The 12,962-nt window shown below is 57.5% G+C and overlaps 4 protein-coding genes across 4 annotated transcripts; 3 read left to right on the top strand and 1 right to left on the bottom strand.

Annotated features, from left to right (window-relative positions):
* Nucleotides 1-126: 126 nt before the first annotated feature.
* On the top strand, nucleotides 127-3,873 carry PHYSODRAFT_340352 (hypothetical protein; the record flags this gene model as incomplete). Its single annotated transcript, XM_009538495.1, has 6 exons — nucleotides 127-972; nucleotides 1,059-1,262; nucleotides 1,374-1,488; nucleotides 1,555-1,811; nucleotides 2,111-3,380; nucleotides 3,455-3,873. 6 exons carry the CDS (start codon nucleotides 127-129, stop codon nucleotides 3,871-3,873), a joined length of 3,111 nt encoding a protein of 1,036 aa, XP_009536790.1.
* A 215-nt stretch (nucleotides 3,874-4,088) lies between these two features.
* On the bottom strand, nucleotides 4,089-5,933 carry PHYSODRAFT_340351 (hypothetical protein; the record flags this gene model as incomplete). Its single annotated transcript, XM_009538494.1, has 6 exons — nucleotides 4,089-4,121; nucleotides 4,191-4,352; nucleotides 4,428-5,260; nucleotides 5,352-5,515; nucleotides 5,627-5,691; nucleotides 5,775-5,933. The coding sequence occupies 6 exons, from the start codon at nucleotides 5,931-5,933 to the stop codon at nucleotides 4,089-4,091; spliced, it is 1,416 nt and encodes a 471-aa protein (XP_009536789.1).
* A 289-nt stretch (nucleotides 5,934-6,222) lies between these two features.
* Nucleotides 6,223-11,090, top strand: PHYSODRAFT_565275 (hypothetical protein; the record flags this gene model as incomplete). Its single annotated transcript, XM_009538493.1, has 11 exons — nucleotides 6,223-6,363; nucleotides 6,455-6,535; nucleotides 6,645-6,931; nucleotides 7,639-7,984; nucleotides 8,063-8,407; nucleotides 8,699-8,738; nucleotides 8,903-9,361; nucleotides 9,449-9,541; nucleotides 9,627-10,218; nucleotides 10,287-10,386; nucleotides 10,494-11,090. 11 exons carry the CDS (start codon nucleotides 6,223-6,225, stop codon nucleotides 11,088-11,090), a joined length of 3,081 nt encoding a protein of 1,026 aa, XP_009536788.1.
* A 1,366-nt stretch (nucleotides 11,091-12,456) lies between these two features.
* PHYSODRAFT_340347 (hypothetical protein) lies at nucleotides 12,457-12,789 on the top strand (the record flags this gene model as incomplete). The annotated part of the gene is made up of 1 exon (XM_009538492.1): nucleotides 12,457-12,789. The coding sequence occupies one exon, from the start codon at nucleotides 12,457-12,459 to the stop codon at nucleotides 12,787-12,789; it is 333 nt and encodes a 110-aa protein (XP_009536787.1).
* Nucleotides 12,790-12,962: the final 173 nt, after the last annotated feature.

Here is a 12,962-nt window from a genome sequence, read left to right as displayed (position 1 = left end):
CGGCCAAGTGCGTCATGCTGGTTGCTAAATGAAGCAGTGAGCTGATCAGGACACTCCCTATATAGCCTACGTGACGCACAATTCGCGGAGTCAAGCGAACCTCAAGCTGAAGTTGTACGTATGTCCATGAAGCTCAGGTGCTTGGTCGTGACGCTTTGGGAAGCCACTCAAGTGGAACAACGGGGCAGGTACTCGACCGAGGGCATCTTAGAGCTCACAACCTACGCGAATGAGGCCAGCTGGATGAGGGTTATCGCAGTGCTGGTGGCCACTCCACTTCCGTGTTTAGTGATGACTGTGATCATTGATACTCTGCCGCTCGCTGACCCATCGGAGGGTGTTGCAGCTAACTCGATGCACTTCCTGCGGTCGTACTACACGTACCTCGTCATGACGTTCCTCGCGATCCACCAGTTTCACATCAGCGTGCCAGTACTTCCCTGTATTCTGTGGCGAGAGGTTGGGAGCACGCTGGTGGTGGCCGCCGTCACTGTTGGGATTCTCTACGCGCTCGCTACAGTCGTTGGCTTCCCCCTCCCGTTCTCCATCCTAACCGTGACTCCTGCGTGGCTGCTGCTCATCACATTTACGCTGACACTTGAATGGGCGAAGAAGGTTAAGGAGACTCCAGGTGCAGCCATGATGCTGGTTAGCTCTATCAAGCTGTGGATGTGCCAGGTCCTTGTGGTGTTCACGTATCCCTCCTACTTCTACATCTTCACGACGCTCTACAAAGGCGGCAAGACGGCGTTCGCAGTATTGTTGCCGTTCATTAAACTCTTCATGAAGAACTTGTTCGCTCGCACAGTCGTTCACCTGCGTGACGAGATGCCGGAGGTCGTTGTGTTCAACGTCGAGCTCTTCAACGCGCTCTTCGTATCCTACTGCATGCAGAACTCGCCTTCCCTCTGGATCACCTTGGAGCTTATGGGGGTTGATATCGTCATGATGGGGCTCTCGTTGCGGGGAGCCGTGAGTGCCCGTCGGAGCTTGAAAAACTTGGAGCGGCGCATCAGCCAACGCAGTAGCTGGGAGAGCTTAGATGATCGATACTCTAGTGTCGCGACAACGAGGACGTCGACTCCAGTACGAGACTCACGACGTTAGATCGAGCGAGTTTGCTGCTGCATCTCGGTCAGACACCGACGATCACTCCGTTTAATGTCCCAACAACCACGGCGGCCCCCACAACGTCGTTAATCTCTGGAGTTATGGGGCGAACGAAGTCCAAAAGGAAGAACGCCATCAAAACTTCGCTTAAAGTGATGATCAAGAACTCGTCCAGTACGCGAGGACCTACCCAACATCCCATTCGCCTTGCCAAAATATTTTTTGGAAGAGATAAAATCCACCCTGCATTTGACGCTGATGAGAACGGGATGGCAAAGCTCCCCGTGCGATATACGCACAAGGTCCAGCGCTTGGTGTACGCGGCCGAGTTTCTGCTACTTCTCAACTACGTCGAGGTTGTTATCCCGCTCGTATTTTGTGAGTATATTTTACTTACTGCTCATTCTGCGTGGGCTCTCGACTAACGCTGATTCTTCTCTGCAGCCTTCTACTTGCTGGTCATGTACAGCTTGCCCAACCGTGAGTACTACGCACAACTGCGTGGCGTGACTCACTTCGAGCTCTTCCATACACTGCGAAGCGTGCAGTTGTACTGCTCACTCCAGCTTGTGTCATTGCTGGTGCTGTTCCTCGCGCTGCAGCGAGTGCTCAGCCTCTCGCCGATCCACCAACTCGCTTACGTTCTGGAGAAACGCTACAGCGGCGTGCAACTCAAACTCGTCTTCTGGGTCTACTACAACGTGCAAGCTTCATTGCAACACTCTGGTACGTAAAGATGCAGTTAAGGATGCTAGCAATTGTGTTGCTTATTGGTCGATCGTTGTCGTAAGGCTACGACTACTCGTTTCAATTTCCGTGGCTCTCGCATCGAAACGCCTCGATTTCCAGCTAGCGAGACACTGGAAGTCAACCGAAGGTCGCGGAGGAGGGCTCCTCCACAAAGTTTTCTCGTTTTAGCCTTCTCCTTTTAGGTGCAAGACTCACCCAAACCATTCGACAATACTTACCAATGGGGTCCCTCTCGCGCTCCTTCTCCAAGCTTTGGGAGTCGACGCAGGTGGAGCTTCGAGGAAGATACTCGGCCGAGCGCGTACTGGATCTGACCAAGTACACGAACGAAACGAGCTGGCCACGCGTGATCGCGGTCCTCCTGGTCACACCCCTACCATGTTTGTTGGTCACCGTCCTCGTCGACATCATCCCACTCGCTGATCCGTCGGACGGCATCGAGGCCAACAGCTCGTACTTCCTGCGGTCGTACTACACGTTCTTGGTCATCACCTTCCTGGCCATCCAGCAGTTCCGAATGAGCGTCTCGCTGCTCCCGTACCCGTTATGGCGAGCCATTGGCCACACCGCCTTGGTGGCGGCTCTCAGCTCTGGGATTCTCTACGCGTTCGCGCTGGTTATCGGCTTCCCGTTGCCGTTTTCACTGCTGACGACGACCCCGCTGTGGGTCACGCTCATCTCGATCTCCATGGTCTTCGAGTGGGGGATCAAGATCCGGAAGACCCCCGGAGCCGCGACGATGATCGTCAACGCCATCAAACTCTGGATGTGCGAGGTGCTGCTCGTGTTCATCTACCCGCCGTACTTCTACGTCTTCACGACGCTGTCCGAGAGGGCGCAGATGGCGTTCGCGCTGCTGCTGCCGGCCATCAAGCTCTTGATGCGCAACTTGTTCTCCCGGACGATCCTCCACCTGACGGACGAACTGCCTGAGGCCGTGATCTTCAACTGCGACGTCTTCAACGCGCTGTTCGTGGCCTACTGCATGCAGAACTCGCCGTCCGTCTGGACCACGCTGGAGATCATGGCGGTGGATATTGTTATGATGGCAGTATCGCTGCGGGACGCGGAACGTACCAAGAAAAGTTTGCGGGACCTGGAGGCACGCATCGAGCACGAGTTTGTATGGGACCGATACGCCAGTATCCGTAGCAGGAGTCGGTCTCCCACTTCGTTAGACAGAGCGAGTATGCTCCTGCGCCTGCGTCGAGATGCCAAGCCAGAGATGAGGATCTCGTCGTTTCTTGAGCTTAAACGCGTCGCACCAGTCGTTGACTCGATCGTCCCAGGCCCGCCGCTGCTAAAGCCAATTATTGAAGTCAAGAGGAAGACCTCGTTGGTCAGCAAACTCTCGAGTCAGACGACGAAGCGCATTCACCCAGCAGTTCGAGTTGCTGGACACGATCTGCCCAAACTTCCGGTCACGATACGATACACGCGCTTGGTTCAGAGACTGCTGTACCTGGCGGAGTTCATCCTGCTGCTCAATTACGTCGAGGTCATCATCCCGCTCGTGTTCTGTGAGTATGAAGGAACAGTCTTGTGAGTTTTCTTTTACATAGATCACTAACAAGTTGTGTGGCAATTCAAACAGCGATTTACCTGTACGGCATGTACCACCTGCCCAATCGCGAATACTACGCGCAACTCCACGGGATGACAGAGAACGAGCTGGTCCAGACGCTCAAGAACGTGTTGTTCTACTGCTCGCTCCAGCTCGTCTCCCTGATGCTGCTCTTCTACGCGTTGCAGAGGCAGTTGGGCTTCTCCCCCATTCACCACTTGGCGTTCGTCCTGGACAAACAGTTCGTGGGCATACAGGTGAAGCTCCTCTTCTGGGTCTACTACAACGCGCAAGCATCACTCAAGCATTCGGGTGAGTCAATAGGCACTCACTCCCTGCTCACGTTGCAACTGCGTCCGGCTAACAGCGTCGTCGTTTCCGCAGGTTACGACTACACCTTCCAGTTCCCCTGGCTACAGCAGCAACCTCATCCCATATCTAGTAATTAAATGGATAATGGAGAGCGAGTGGCAAGGGAAGGCTAACAGGATATTCACATCTCAAGTTACGACATTGGCCTTGCATGCAATGAAGCGCGTACTGTACCAATTCGTCCCCCACCTCGTACTCACACGACTGACGAGAGCACAAACCACAGGACAGAACAAAACAAAATCGATCCATTAATAAAATAGGGATCGGAAGCCAACTAGCAGCAGCAGGCCTAACCAGGCATCGCGGCCTCTGCGCCCGCCAACTGCGCATCAAGGACGATCGCGCTTGCCGTACAGTACCAGCCCTGCCACTAATCCATGTCGACAGATACGTAATCGGAACGCGCAGTCGCACCTTCTTCAGCCGACGGCGTGCTCCGGACGCCGCTCTCCGCAGCAGCAGCAGCCTCGTCCTCCGGTACGCCAGCGTCCTCCGGGTCATGGAAGCTGACGCACGAGATTGCGCAGCAAATAAAGCAAAATACGAGCCCGACCTGCAGCAATAAAAGACGAAAAAACATTGAGCACAACCCAGCAGTACCAACTGAAATTCCAGTGCAGTAACGCACCACAATGAGCCACGGCAGCAACACGTAAATACTGGAGAACGATCCGTCCTGCAGTCTCGCCGACAGGATGAAAAACGGCGACATGAGCGCGCAGATGACCAGGATCGTGCACAGAGCATCCAGCGCCGGGAACTTGGACAGCTCCTCCTCCTCCTCGTCCTCCGTCACGGACTCGCGCGTGTAAGCGTCGTGCGTGTGCTGCTGAGTGGGGGACTTGGCCTTGGGCTCCTTGGCCTTGGCCTTCGCGCGGAAGTACTTCCGGACCGGGAACGACACGAAGAAGGCGACGTAGAGCCACACGGGGACGAACACGACCCACCAGCTGGCGTCTCCCAAGCTGCCGTCCACCTTGAGGCCTAACAGCACTCCCTGGGCGATCCGCGCGAGGTTCAAGATCAGTTTCCGCGCCACTGCGAACACCAGCGCCGAGCGCGCCTTCTTGATGTCCTCGGTCTGAGTCATGCCCGCTCCTTCGCTGTTCTTGGTGAGCATGTTGTAGCCCAAAACTCCAGCCGCCAGACCCTCGAGCAGGTTGAGCCCGTCGTACACGAAGTACGGGATCAAAACCTCCACGAGCGTCCAGCTGAGGTCTCCGTTGAGCTTCAAGGCCAGGAAAATCTGCAGCACCAGCAGCAGCAGCGCCTTGAGGAACGCGTAGAGCTTGTACAGGGGCGGCTTTTCGTGGGACTTGTCCTCCGGGTCCACTCCAGCGTCCGAGGACGCGTATATGCAGCCCAGACAGCAGTAATAAATGGTGTCCACGATCCAGAGAGGGATGCAGACCACGGCCCAGTTCCATGATATGGTGGAGTCCGCGCGGAGACACCAGAAGACTGTTGTTTCGATAGACACACAGGTTTCGTCGAGGTTAGAGAGTGTTAGAACATGATACGGATTTGGACAATAATTTGTTGCCGGACGTACTGGGAATGAGCAGGAAGAAGCCGAACAGCAGCGACACCAGCAAAATCAGCAAGCACTTGCCCCTGGCGCCGAACGCGCCCATGGAGCGGAATAGCAGGATCGACATCTCCTCCGGACTCATGTTGCCATAGTCCTCCATAAGCTTAATACCGTCTTCACCCACTCTGCAATAATATTAAGGTAGTGTTAACGAGGTAAAAATATGGTTAGATACACGCATAAAATAATTGGCAACATGGTGAAATGGTAACAGCGAGAAAATATTGGCAACATACTGGTCATAGACCTCGCGCTTCTGCGGGTCCGAGAGAACGTCGTACGCCTGCTTCATGCGCGTAAACTGGGAGCAAAATAAAATTAAATAGCAACACCGGTTAGCACTCTCTAACCTGGGTTACGATAGTGTTAACCACTTTTTCTCACCTCCTCCTGCGACTCGGGCGTGTTGCCGCGCTTGTCCGGGTGCAGCTGCAGCGCCTTCCTGCGGTAGGCCTTCTTGATCTGCTCGGGCGTGGCGTCCGCCTCGATGCCCATGAGGTCGTAGTAGACCATGCTGGCCACCTTCTTCTTGCCGCCCGCCATCGTTAAAGACTACGGGAGGGAGGGGGCCGCGGGTCGCTTCACCTAACTTCGCCTATGGTTGAGTTCTTGGCGTCAAGGGGGTCTCATTTTGCACTGACTTTCGATTAAGTACGAGGATAGGTGGGATGGGCAGCGGCCGTTTCGCAGGGTTTATGCCCATTATATACGCGAAGCAGCCAATCAGCTGCGTGCGAATCCAAAATGGGCGGTCTATGCATATGAGCTTACGCATCATAGTGAAACCAAGTCAAGTCCGACCTGTATGGCCCCAATCGACATGGTGTCGCCAATGGAGTGGGTGGCGGTGGACCGGGGCATGCTCTCGCGGCTGCTGTACCCGAATCCGGTCTGCCTGCTCTCGGTGCGCAGCAAGGATGGCGGCGCGCGCAGCCTCATGACCATCACGTGGCTCACGGCCATTAACAACCAGGTCCGGCATTAGCAGTGTACCATTATTCTGTTGCCATCTGCCGTGAGACGCCTAACATTTGCCACTCCGGTTTTGTGGGAGCAAAACGCAGGGGGGATTCATCTGCTCCATGAACGCCACTCGCCACACGGCAAAGTTCATGAACCAATCGGGAGCCGTCTTCGGTACACTGGTTGCAAAGTTGAAGTGGCCCCACCGGTTAAGATACACTTTTCCTCACTTGTTGCCCTATTTTCAATTTATGTGTTGCAGTGTTAAACGTCCCGGTTAGGGGCATGGAGGAGCTCGTACTGGCCATCGGAGGCAGTACGGGAGCTGATGCCGACAAGTTCGAGCAACTTCACGTTGCTGTGTGTGCCCCTGGCGGTGGGGAGCTGCAGCCTGCAACTTCAACATCCGATGACCAAGTTGAAGCGGAGACCAAGAAGAGAAAGCTGTCCAAGAAGGAGCTGGCTCGTCAGGAGATTGCCAACGCTGCGGCCCAGAGTATCGCGCTGCAGGACTGCGTGGCGCACTTGTTGTGTCGCGTGGAGACTGTGACCGAGGACGACGGTCATCTGCTGCTCCGGTGCACGCAACTGGCTGGCTGGACTCGACGCGCATACTGGGACGGGCGGAACTTCATCCCCCAAGAGGGGACCAACGCTGAGCCGTACCTGACGTTCCTGGGCAGCAAAGTGTTTGGCTGCGTGCTGCCCTCAACGGGGTCGGAACAAGCTTAACGGGTGCAAGCTCCGTCCGGACGGTGCGCGCGCAACTCGCAATTCAGCAGTCGACCGGTTCCAAACAACATGCAATGCTGAACCGTGTCACGTCACTCACTCACTCACTCACTCCTTGCCGCTGCTTTCGTATCTGGGTGTGCCTGCACACAGCTTGTGATATTTTGCGTGTCTAGCGATAGTCTGGCTGGCGTCGCCTGTCCTGCACTGGAACCAAGCAAAAATGGCGTCGTTCTCGTTGCTAGTCGCCACTTGAGTCCGCGACGCTTTGCTTGCTTTGGGAGAAACCGCTCACCGTTGCTGCTCGAGATGGCGTTGCTGCGGAAAGACCCCAGAGCGCTCCGGATGCTGCCGTCATTGATCATCTCCACGCAGTCCACGTCCACTCCTCAAGGAACCTCGACCGCAAGGTATTCACTTCACCCATGTTCAGCGCCAGCGGCATCCTCTCCCCGACGCTGCGGACGCTCGCTCTCGAATGCGCGTCGGAATTCATCGGAACGTTCGTGCTCGTCTTCTTGGGCACTGCAGGAATTGCCGCCGCCGCGTTCAGCACTCCAGGACCCGATTTGGCGCTGCAGCAGGTCGCAGTTGGTTGGGGCGTCGCCGCCACTCTCGCCACCTTTATCGGCAGCCCCGGGTCGGGTGCGCACCTCAATCCAGCCGTGACATTAGCGATCGCGATCTCTCCTCACACTCGCGGCGGTTTCCAGACATGCAAGATCCCTGCCTACATGCTGTTTCAGCTACTGGGGGCTACGTTTGCTGGACTAGCAGTGTATCTCGTGTTCGGGTCAGTAATTGCGCGTTATGAGGCGCGGTTGGGTCTTACTCGTGGAAGTGGAAGCTCATCACTGTCAGCGCTAGCGTTCGGGGCTTCGTACCCGCATCCTCAGCTCGTGTACGCCCCGGGTGAAGAAAGCACAAGTTTCTGGAGCAAAAGCGATGTTTCGGCTGTAGGCGCCGTCTTCTTGGAGGCTCTAGGGACATTGCTCTTGGTGTTGGTGCAGCGCGTGATCCGTCAGCCGCAGCAACCGACAGGTGTCGCCGCCTTTACCAATTCAATTGCAGAGGCTCAAGACATCAACAACGAGGTGCCGCCGTCACGGATGCCGACGACGCCTCTGGCTCCGTTCTACGTCGGCGCGACGCTGGCAGCTCTGACGATGGTGATGGCGCCATTCACGCAGGCGTGTCTGAACCCCGCGCGAGACTTCGGGCCTCGAGTGGTGGCGGCCATTGCCGGCTGGGGCTCCGTCGCGCTGCCTGGCGAGCGACCAGACTCGTGTTGGGTGTATCTCATCGGGCCCATGGTCGGCGCCGTAGCCGGCAGCCTGCTCTTCGACTATGCGATCCACCCGGGCCTGCAGACCCGCGACGAGGCCGCGGCCGCCTGGATGCGGCACCAGCAGATGGAGGGCGAGGCCATCTTGGAGCAGCTCGAGAAGAGCCAGACGCTGCTGAGCATGACGGCGGGAGGCGGCGGCTTCGAGTCGCTGGCAGCAAGGGGCCTGCACCACAGCGACTTCCGCGACAGCCCGACGCCGCACAACTACCGGCTGTCGTCTCCCGGCCACCTGCACACCTACGCCGCCTAACCGAAGGAGCGCGAGCTGTACAACCCCTTTGCGACCGAAGCAGATACTGTAGTCCGTGTGCGTGGTAAGCCCAAAACAATCCCACAACAACCTTGACATGTTAGTTGAAGTGCATTCGCACTTAGTCGAAGGCTGTGTTGCGCGCAAGTTGCTCCAAGCTTGCAGTTTCGTATCCTCGCGACGTCCAGCTCACAATAGAACTGTTCTAGGATAGAGGAGAGATGCCGCCGCCCGCCGACAAGAAGAAGCACTACGAGCTGGTGGTGCAGGACGACTTCCTGGTGGTGCTGCACCCGTCGCAACCGCTGAGCCTGCAGATCCCGCGCTCGGCGGCGGGCGACGCGTCGCTGGGGCTGAGCGTGGAGCACGTGGAGGACTTCCAGCACGTGCACGGCCGGCGCATGGCCTTCGACGCCATCTACGGCGTCTTCTGGCTGCTGCGCGGGCCGTACCTGGCCGTGGTGACGCAGTCCAAGCTGGCGGCCAGGGGCGTGGGCGACGCCGAGATCCGCCTCGTGCAGAAGCTCGAGCTGCTGCTCATCCCGACGCAGAACCTGCCCACGCTCACGCCCCAGCAGGAGCAGGACGAGCAGACGTACATCGACATGATTACGACGGACATCGAGAAGCAGAAGCTGCACTTCGCCAAGCACTTCGACCTCACGCACTCGCTGCAGCGTAAGGAGGCGAATATTGGCGGAGAGGTGGTGCCAATAGAGGGAGAGAGAGCAACGGACTCACCTTGGTTGCTTCGTTCTATTGCAGGCATCGCGGCGTTCGACGGCAAGAAGGGCAGCATTGCCGAGCGCGCGGACGACCGTTTCTTCTGGAACAAGTCGCTGTGCTCGGCGTTCCTGGGTACGGCAAGCGTTGTTGATGGATAGGAGTGCTGGTATTGAGTAGTTGCAATTGACTGTGTGCGGGTGTGGGTTGATTGTTGCAGAGCAAAAGTTCTTTGAATGGGTCACGCCTATGGTGCAGGCGCACATCGAGGTGACAGAGCAGCTCAAGGTCAAGGACAAGTCCTTCCGCATCCTGTACATCTCGAGGCGGTCGTGCAAAAGGCAGGGAATGCGCTTCACTATGCGAGGCATCGACGACGACGGCAACGTGGCCAACTTCGTCGAGACCGAGCAGATCTGTCTGTTCGACGACGGTAAGCAGACTTCATTCGTGCAGATCCGTGGCTCGATCCCCGTGTTCTGGAGCTCCCCGGTTACCATGAAGTACGCTCCCAAGGTATACCAGGCGGGCGACGTGGAGCGGAACGTGACAGCCTTCCAGAAGCATGCGTACGAGCTCATGTCGCTGTACGGCCGGGTGCTGTTCGTGAATCTCATCGACAAGAAGAAGGAACAGCTCAAGCTCGGAGAGGCGATGGCCAAGACCGTGACCGACGCCGCCACCAAGGACTCGCACATTCTGGCGGCCGTGCGTCTCGTTTGGTTTGATTTCCACCGCGAGTGCCGCAACATGAAATGGGGCAATCTCGAAAAACTGATCAAGCAAGTCGACGACGACTTCCTGGACCACGGGTGAGCTACAGCACAGCTCAGCGCGACTCATCTGAACAACTTTTTAACCCTTTCTGCTGCTGGTTCAGATACTTTTGCAAAAGTGCGGATGGCGCTGTCGTGAGCAAGCAGTCGGGCGTCGTGCGCACGAACTGCATGGACAACCTCGACCGCACCAACGTCGTTCAGGTGCGCACGTCTGTCAAAGATACCTTGAGGGGTATCTTGCCTGCCGTATGTTCCGTGTTGAAGTCGTTGCTAACCCCGGTCATGTGTTGCATCTATTTGCTTGCTAGTCGCTCTTCGGCCGGCGCAGTCTGATGCTGCAGCTCAACGAGACTGAGGCGCTGCAAGGCAACGTGCTCAACTCGCCGTTCGAGGACTTCGAGCGCACGTTCAAGCGCGTGTGGGGCAACAACGCCGACGCCATCAGCCTGTTCTACGCAGGCACGGGCGCGCTCAAGACGGACTTCACGCGCACGGGCAAGCGCACCAAGAAGGGCGCGCTCATGGACGGCTACAACTCGTGCGTGCGCTACATCATGAACAACTTCATGGACGGCTACCGCCAGGACGTGCTGGACCTGCTGCTCGGGCGCTTCTCGGTGTCGCGCAGCAAGCCGTCGCCGTTCCAGACGCAGGGCGAGAGCCTCGAGTCGGTGCTGACCAAACTCATGGGCCTCGTGGTGGCCTTCTTCCTCGTGGAGACGTACCGCAGCGGCGGCCAGAGCTACATGTTCGAGCGGCTGTTCCGCTCGGTGCTGCTGACGCTGCTCATCTGCACGGGTGTCTTCAGCGTGCTGGTCAAGAAGGGCAACTCGCTGGGCAAGAAGCTGGTGCGGCTGCCGAGCTTGCGTCCGCAGGACGGCTGCATGACCACGTGGAAGCGCTAGCCGGCCGGCCGGATTTTGGTACCGGCGGGGTCGATTGCTCAGAGTCCGCGGGGATGGTCTCTCGGTCGCGGGAACCAGTTAGAGGAGATGCTGCCCCGTGCCGTGCACTTCAACGCGATGACACCGGGAAGCGGCCCCAAACGGCCCTTCCGTTGCCAACGGATGCAGCGTTTGAAACAGCGATCCCTGTATATAATTGTTTTTGATGGATACACCTGCGAGAGACGATGCGTTAGAAACTGCCCAAACCTGAGATACACGATGACCCTGTGGCGGTGAATTTATTCAAAGCATTTATGACAGGCTGTGGTGTCGCTTTCTGAAGCGCAAGTCCGCCCTGAACTTGACGCATCCCCGCATCCAAACAGTTCGATTACAGCGGCGGCACCTGATTCCGCCGCGACTCAGAAGCCGAGAGCGGAAGCGCGAAGTGCCGAGCGCGACACTCGCTTCGGGGTATGACGGTCTCACCCCCGTGGCTTCTCTTGCTGGGTGTGTATGGTCCCCCCCCACCTATCACTGCCAGCGCCACGTTTGAACGAGCTGAGCGCCGGCTCACGAGCATTTTCCGCGCGAGACTCGATTTCTGTATGTCGCGTGAACCACCGCAAAGTGCCACTTTCCGTCCGGCATAGCCGTGCGGCGATGACGCGCATTCTGAGCTCGGCGGCGGCGATCAGCCCGATAGGAAGAACTCGCTGAGGCAAGCCGCCCCGACCGACCGACGGGACGATGGCTGGAGCAACAAGCACCAAGCGGACTGCGGCGGTGCAGGTTGCAGTTCTCGGCGCACGACCAAGTCGCCCGCGTCACCGGCAGGCGTTGCAGGCTTGAAGTTAAAGCCCAGCCTTCAATCGCGGACATCGCCGCGAAACGCAAGACTGGGGCCCAGTCAAAATGGAGGCGGACGATGTCGAGTCCGCATTGGCGCAAAATCGGTTAGGTGCAGAGCCGGGCCCGTGAGTAATCATATACTGAGCCCAAGATGTAAGGCGCATAAACAAGGCGGTTAACGGGCCCTAGCCCGCCGTCTCCGCAAGAACTGCAACATGCAGAGAGACACGAAACGACGTTTCGCCATTACCATTTCACCGGTTACCCTTTGTATACGGATAAACCCGTCGTTCTCGGATGGATACTTTGCCCTTAACTATCAACACAAACCGTACACAACTGATATCCTGCAATACCACGGCATAGTTTACGAATTCTATTTGACAGGAACACGTCCGCTTGCGTATTCGATCTTCACTCTGGCCCGCTCATCACTTGCATTGGAGGCGCGTTTTGGCTCACTTCCGAATTCACTCTCGACCCAGCAAGCCGCAAGCCGCCGCCCACAGCAACTACAACACCAACTACAGCCATGCTGGCCCGCAACTCGCTCCGACTACCCAAGGCCGCCGCCCGCTGCATCAGCTCGTCCACGCCCGCGCGCGTACTACAGCAGACGCCCGCCACCTCGGGCGGCTCCGCCAAGACGAGCGTGCCGCCGGTTTCCCAGGGCGAGAAGGCCTGGTGCGACATCTACGGCGTGGACTACGAGAAGCAGATCCAGGAGGCGCTGCACGAGTCCCCCGCCGCCGCGCAGGGCTCCGCCAAGCAGGTCAACTACCCCACGTCGGGCGCGAACCCGGTCGCCAAGGCGCAGAGCAAGACCGACATTTGGAACGTCGTCTTCGGCCAGAAGTCCACGTAAACGTGCTGTCAAGGCTGGAAGATTCCCTCGCAGCCGACAGACAAGACCTGGAGGAACGTGTCAATGCGCTGGACCTGCCTCCGTCCCCGCCGTATTTCTATATTATCGACACAACCATAAACCATCCTAAGCTATCGTAGTAGTAGTAGTAAACCAGCAGGAGATCCTCGCTC

The sequence above is a fragment of the Phytophthora sojae genome (genome assembly GCF_000149755.1).
Source record: "Phytophthora sojae unplaced genomic scaffold PHYSOscaffold_12, whole genome shotgun sequence".
Taxonomy (NCBI): domain Eukaryota; phylum Oomycota; class Peronosporomycetes; order Peronosporales; family Peronosporaceae; genus Phytophthora; species Phytophthora sojae.
The sequence above is the reverse complement of the archived record's forward strand: the minus strand, read 5'-3'. Positions and strand labels throughout refer to the sequence as shown.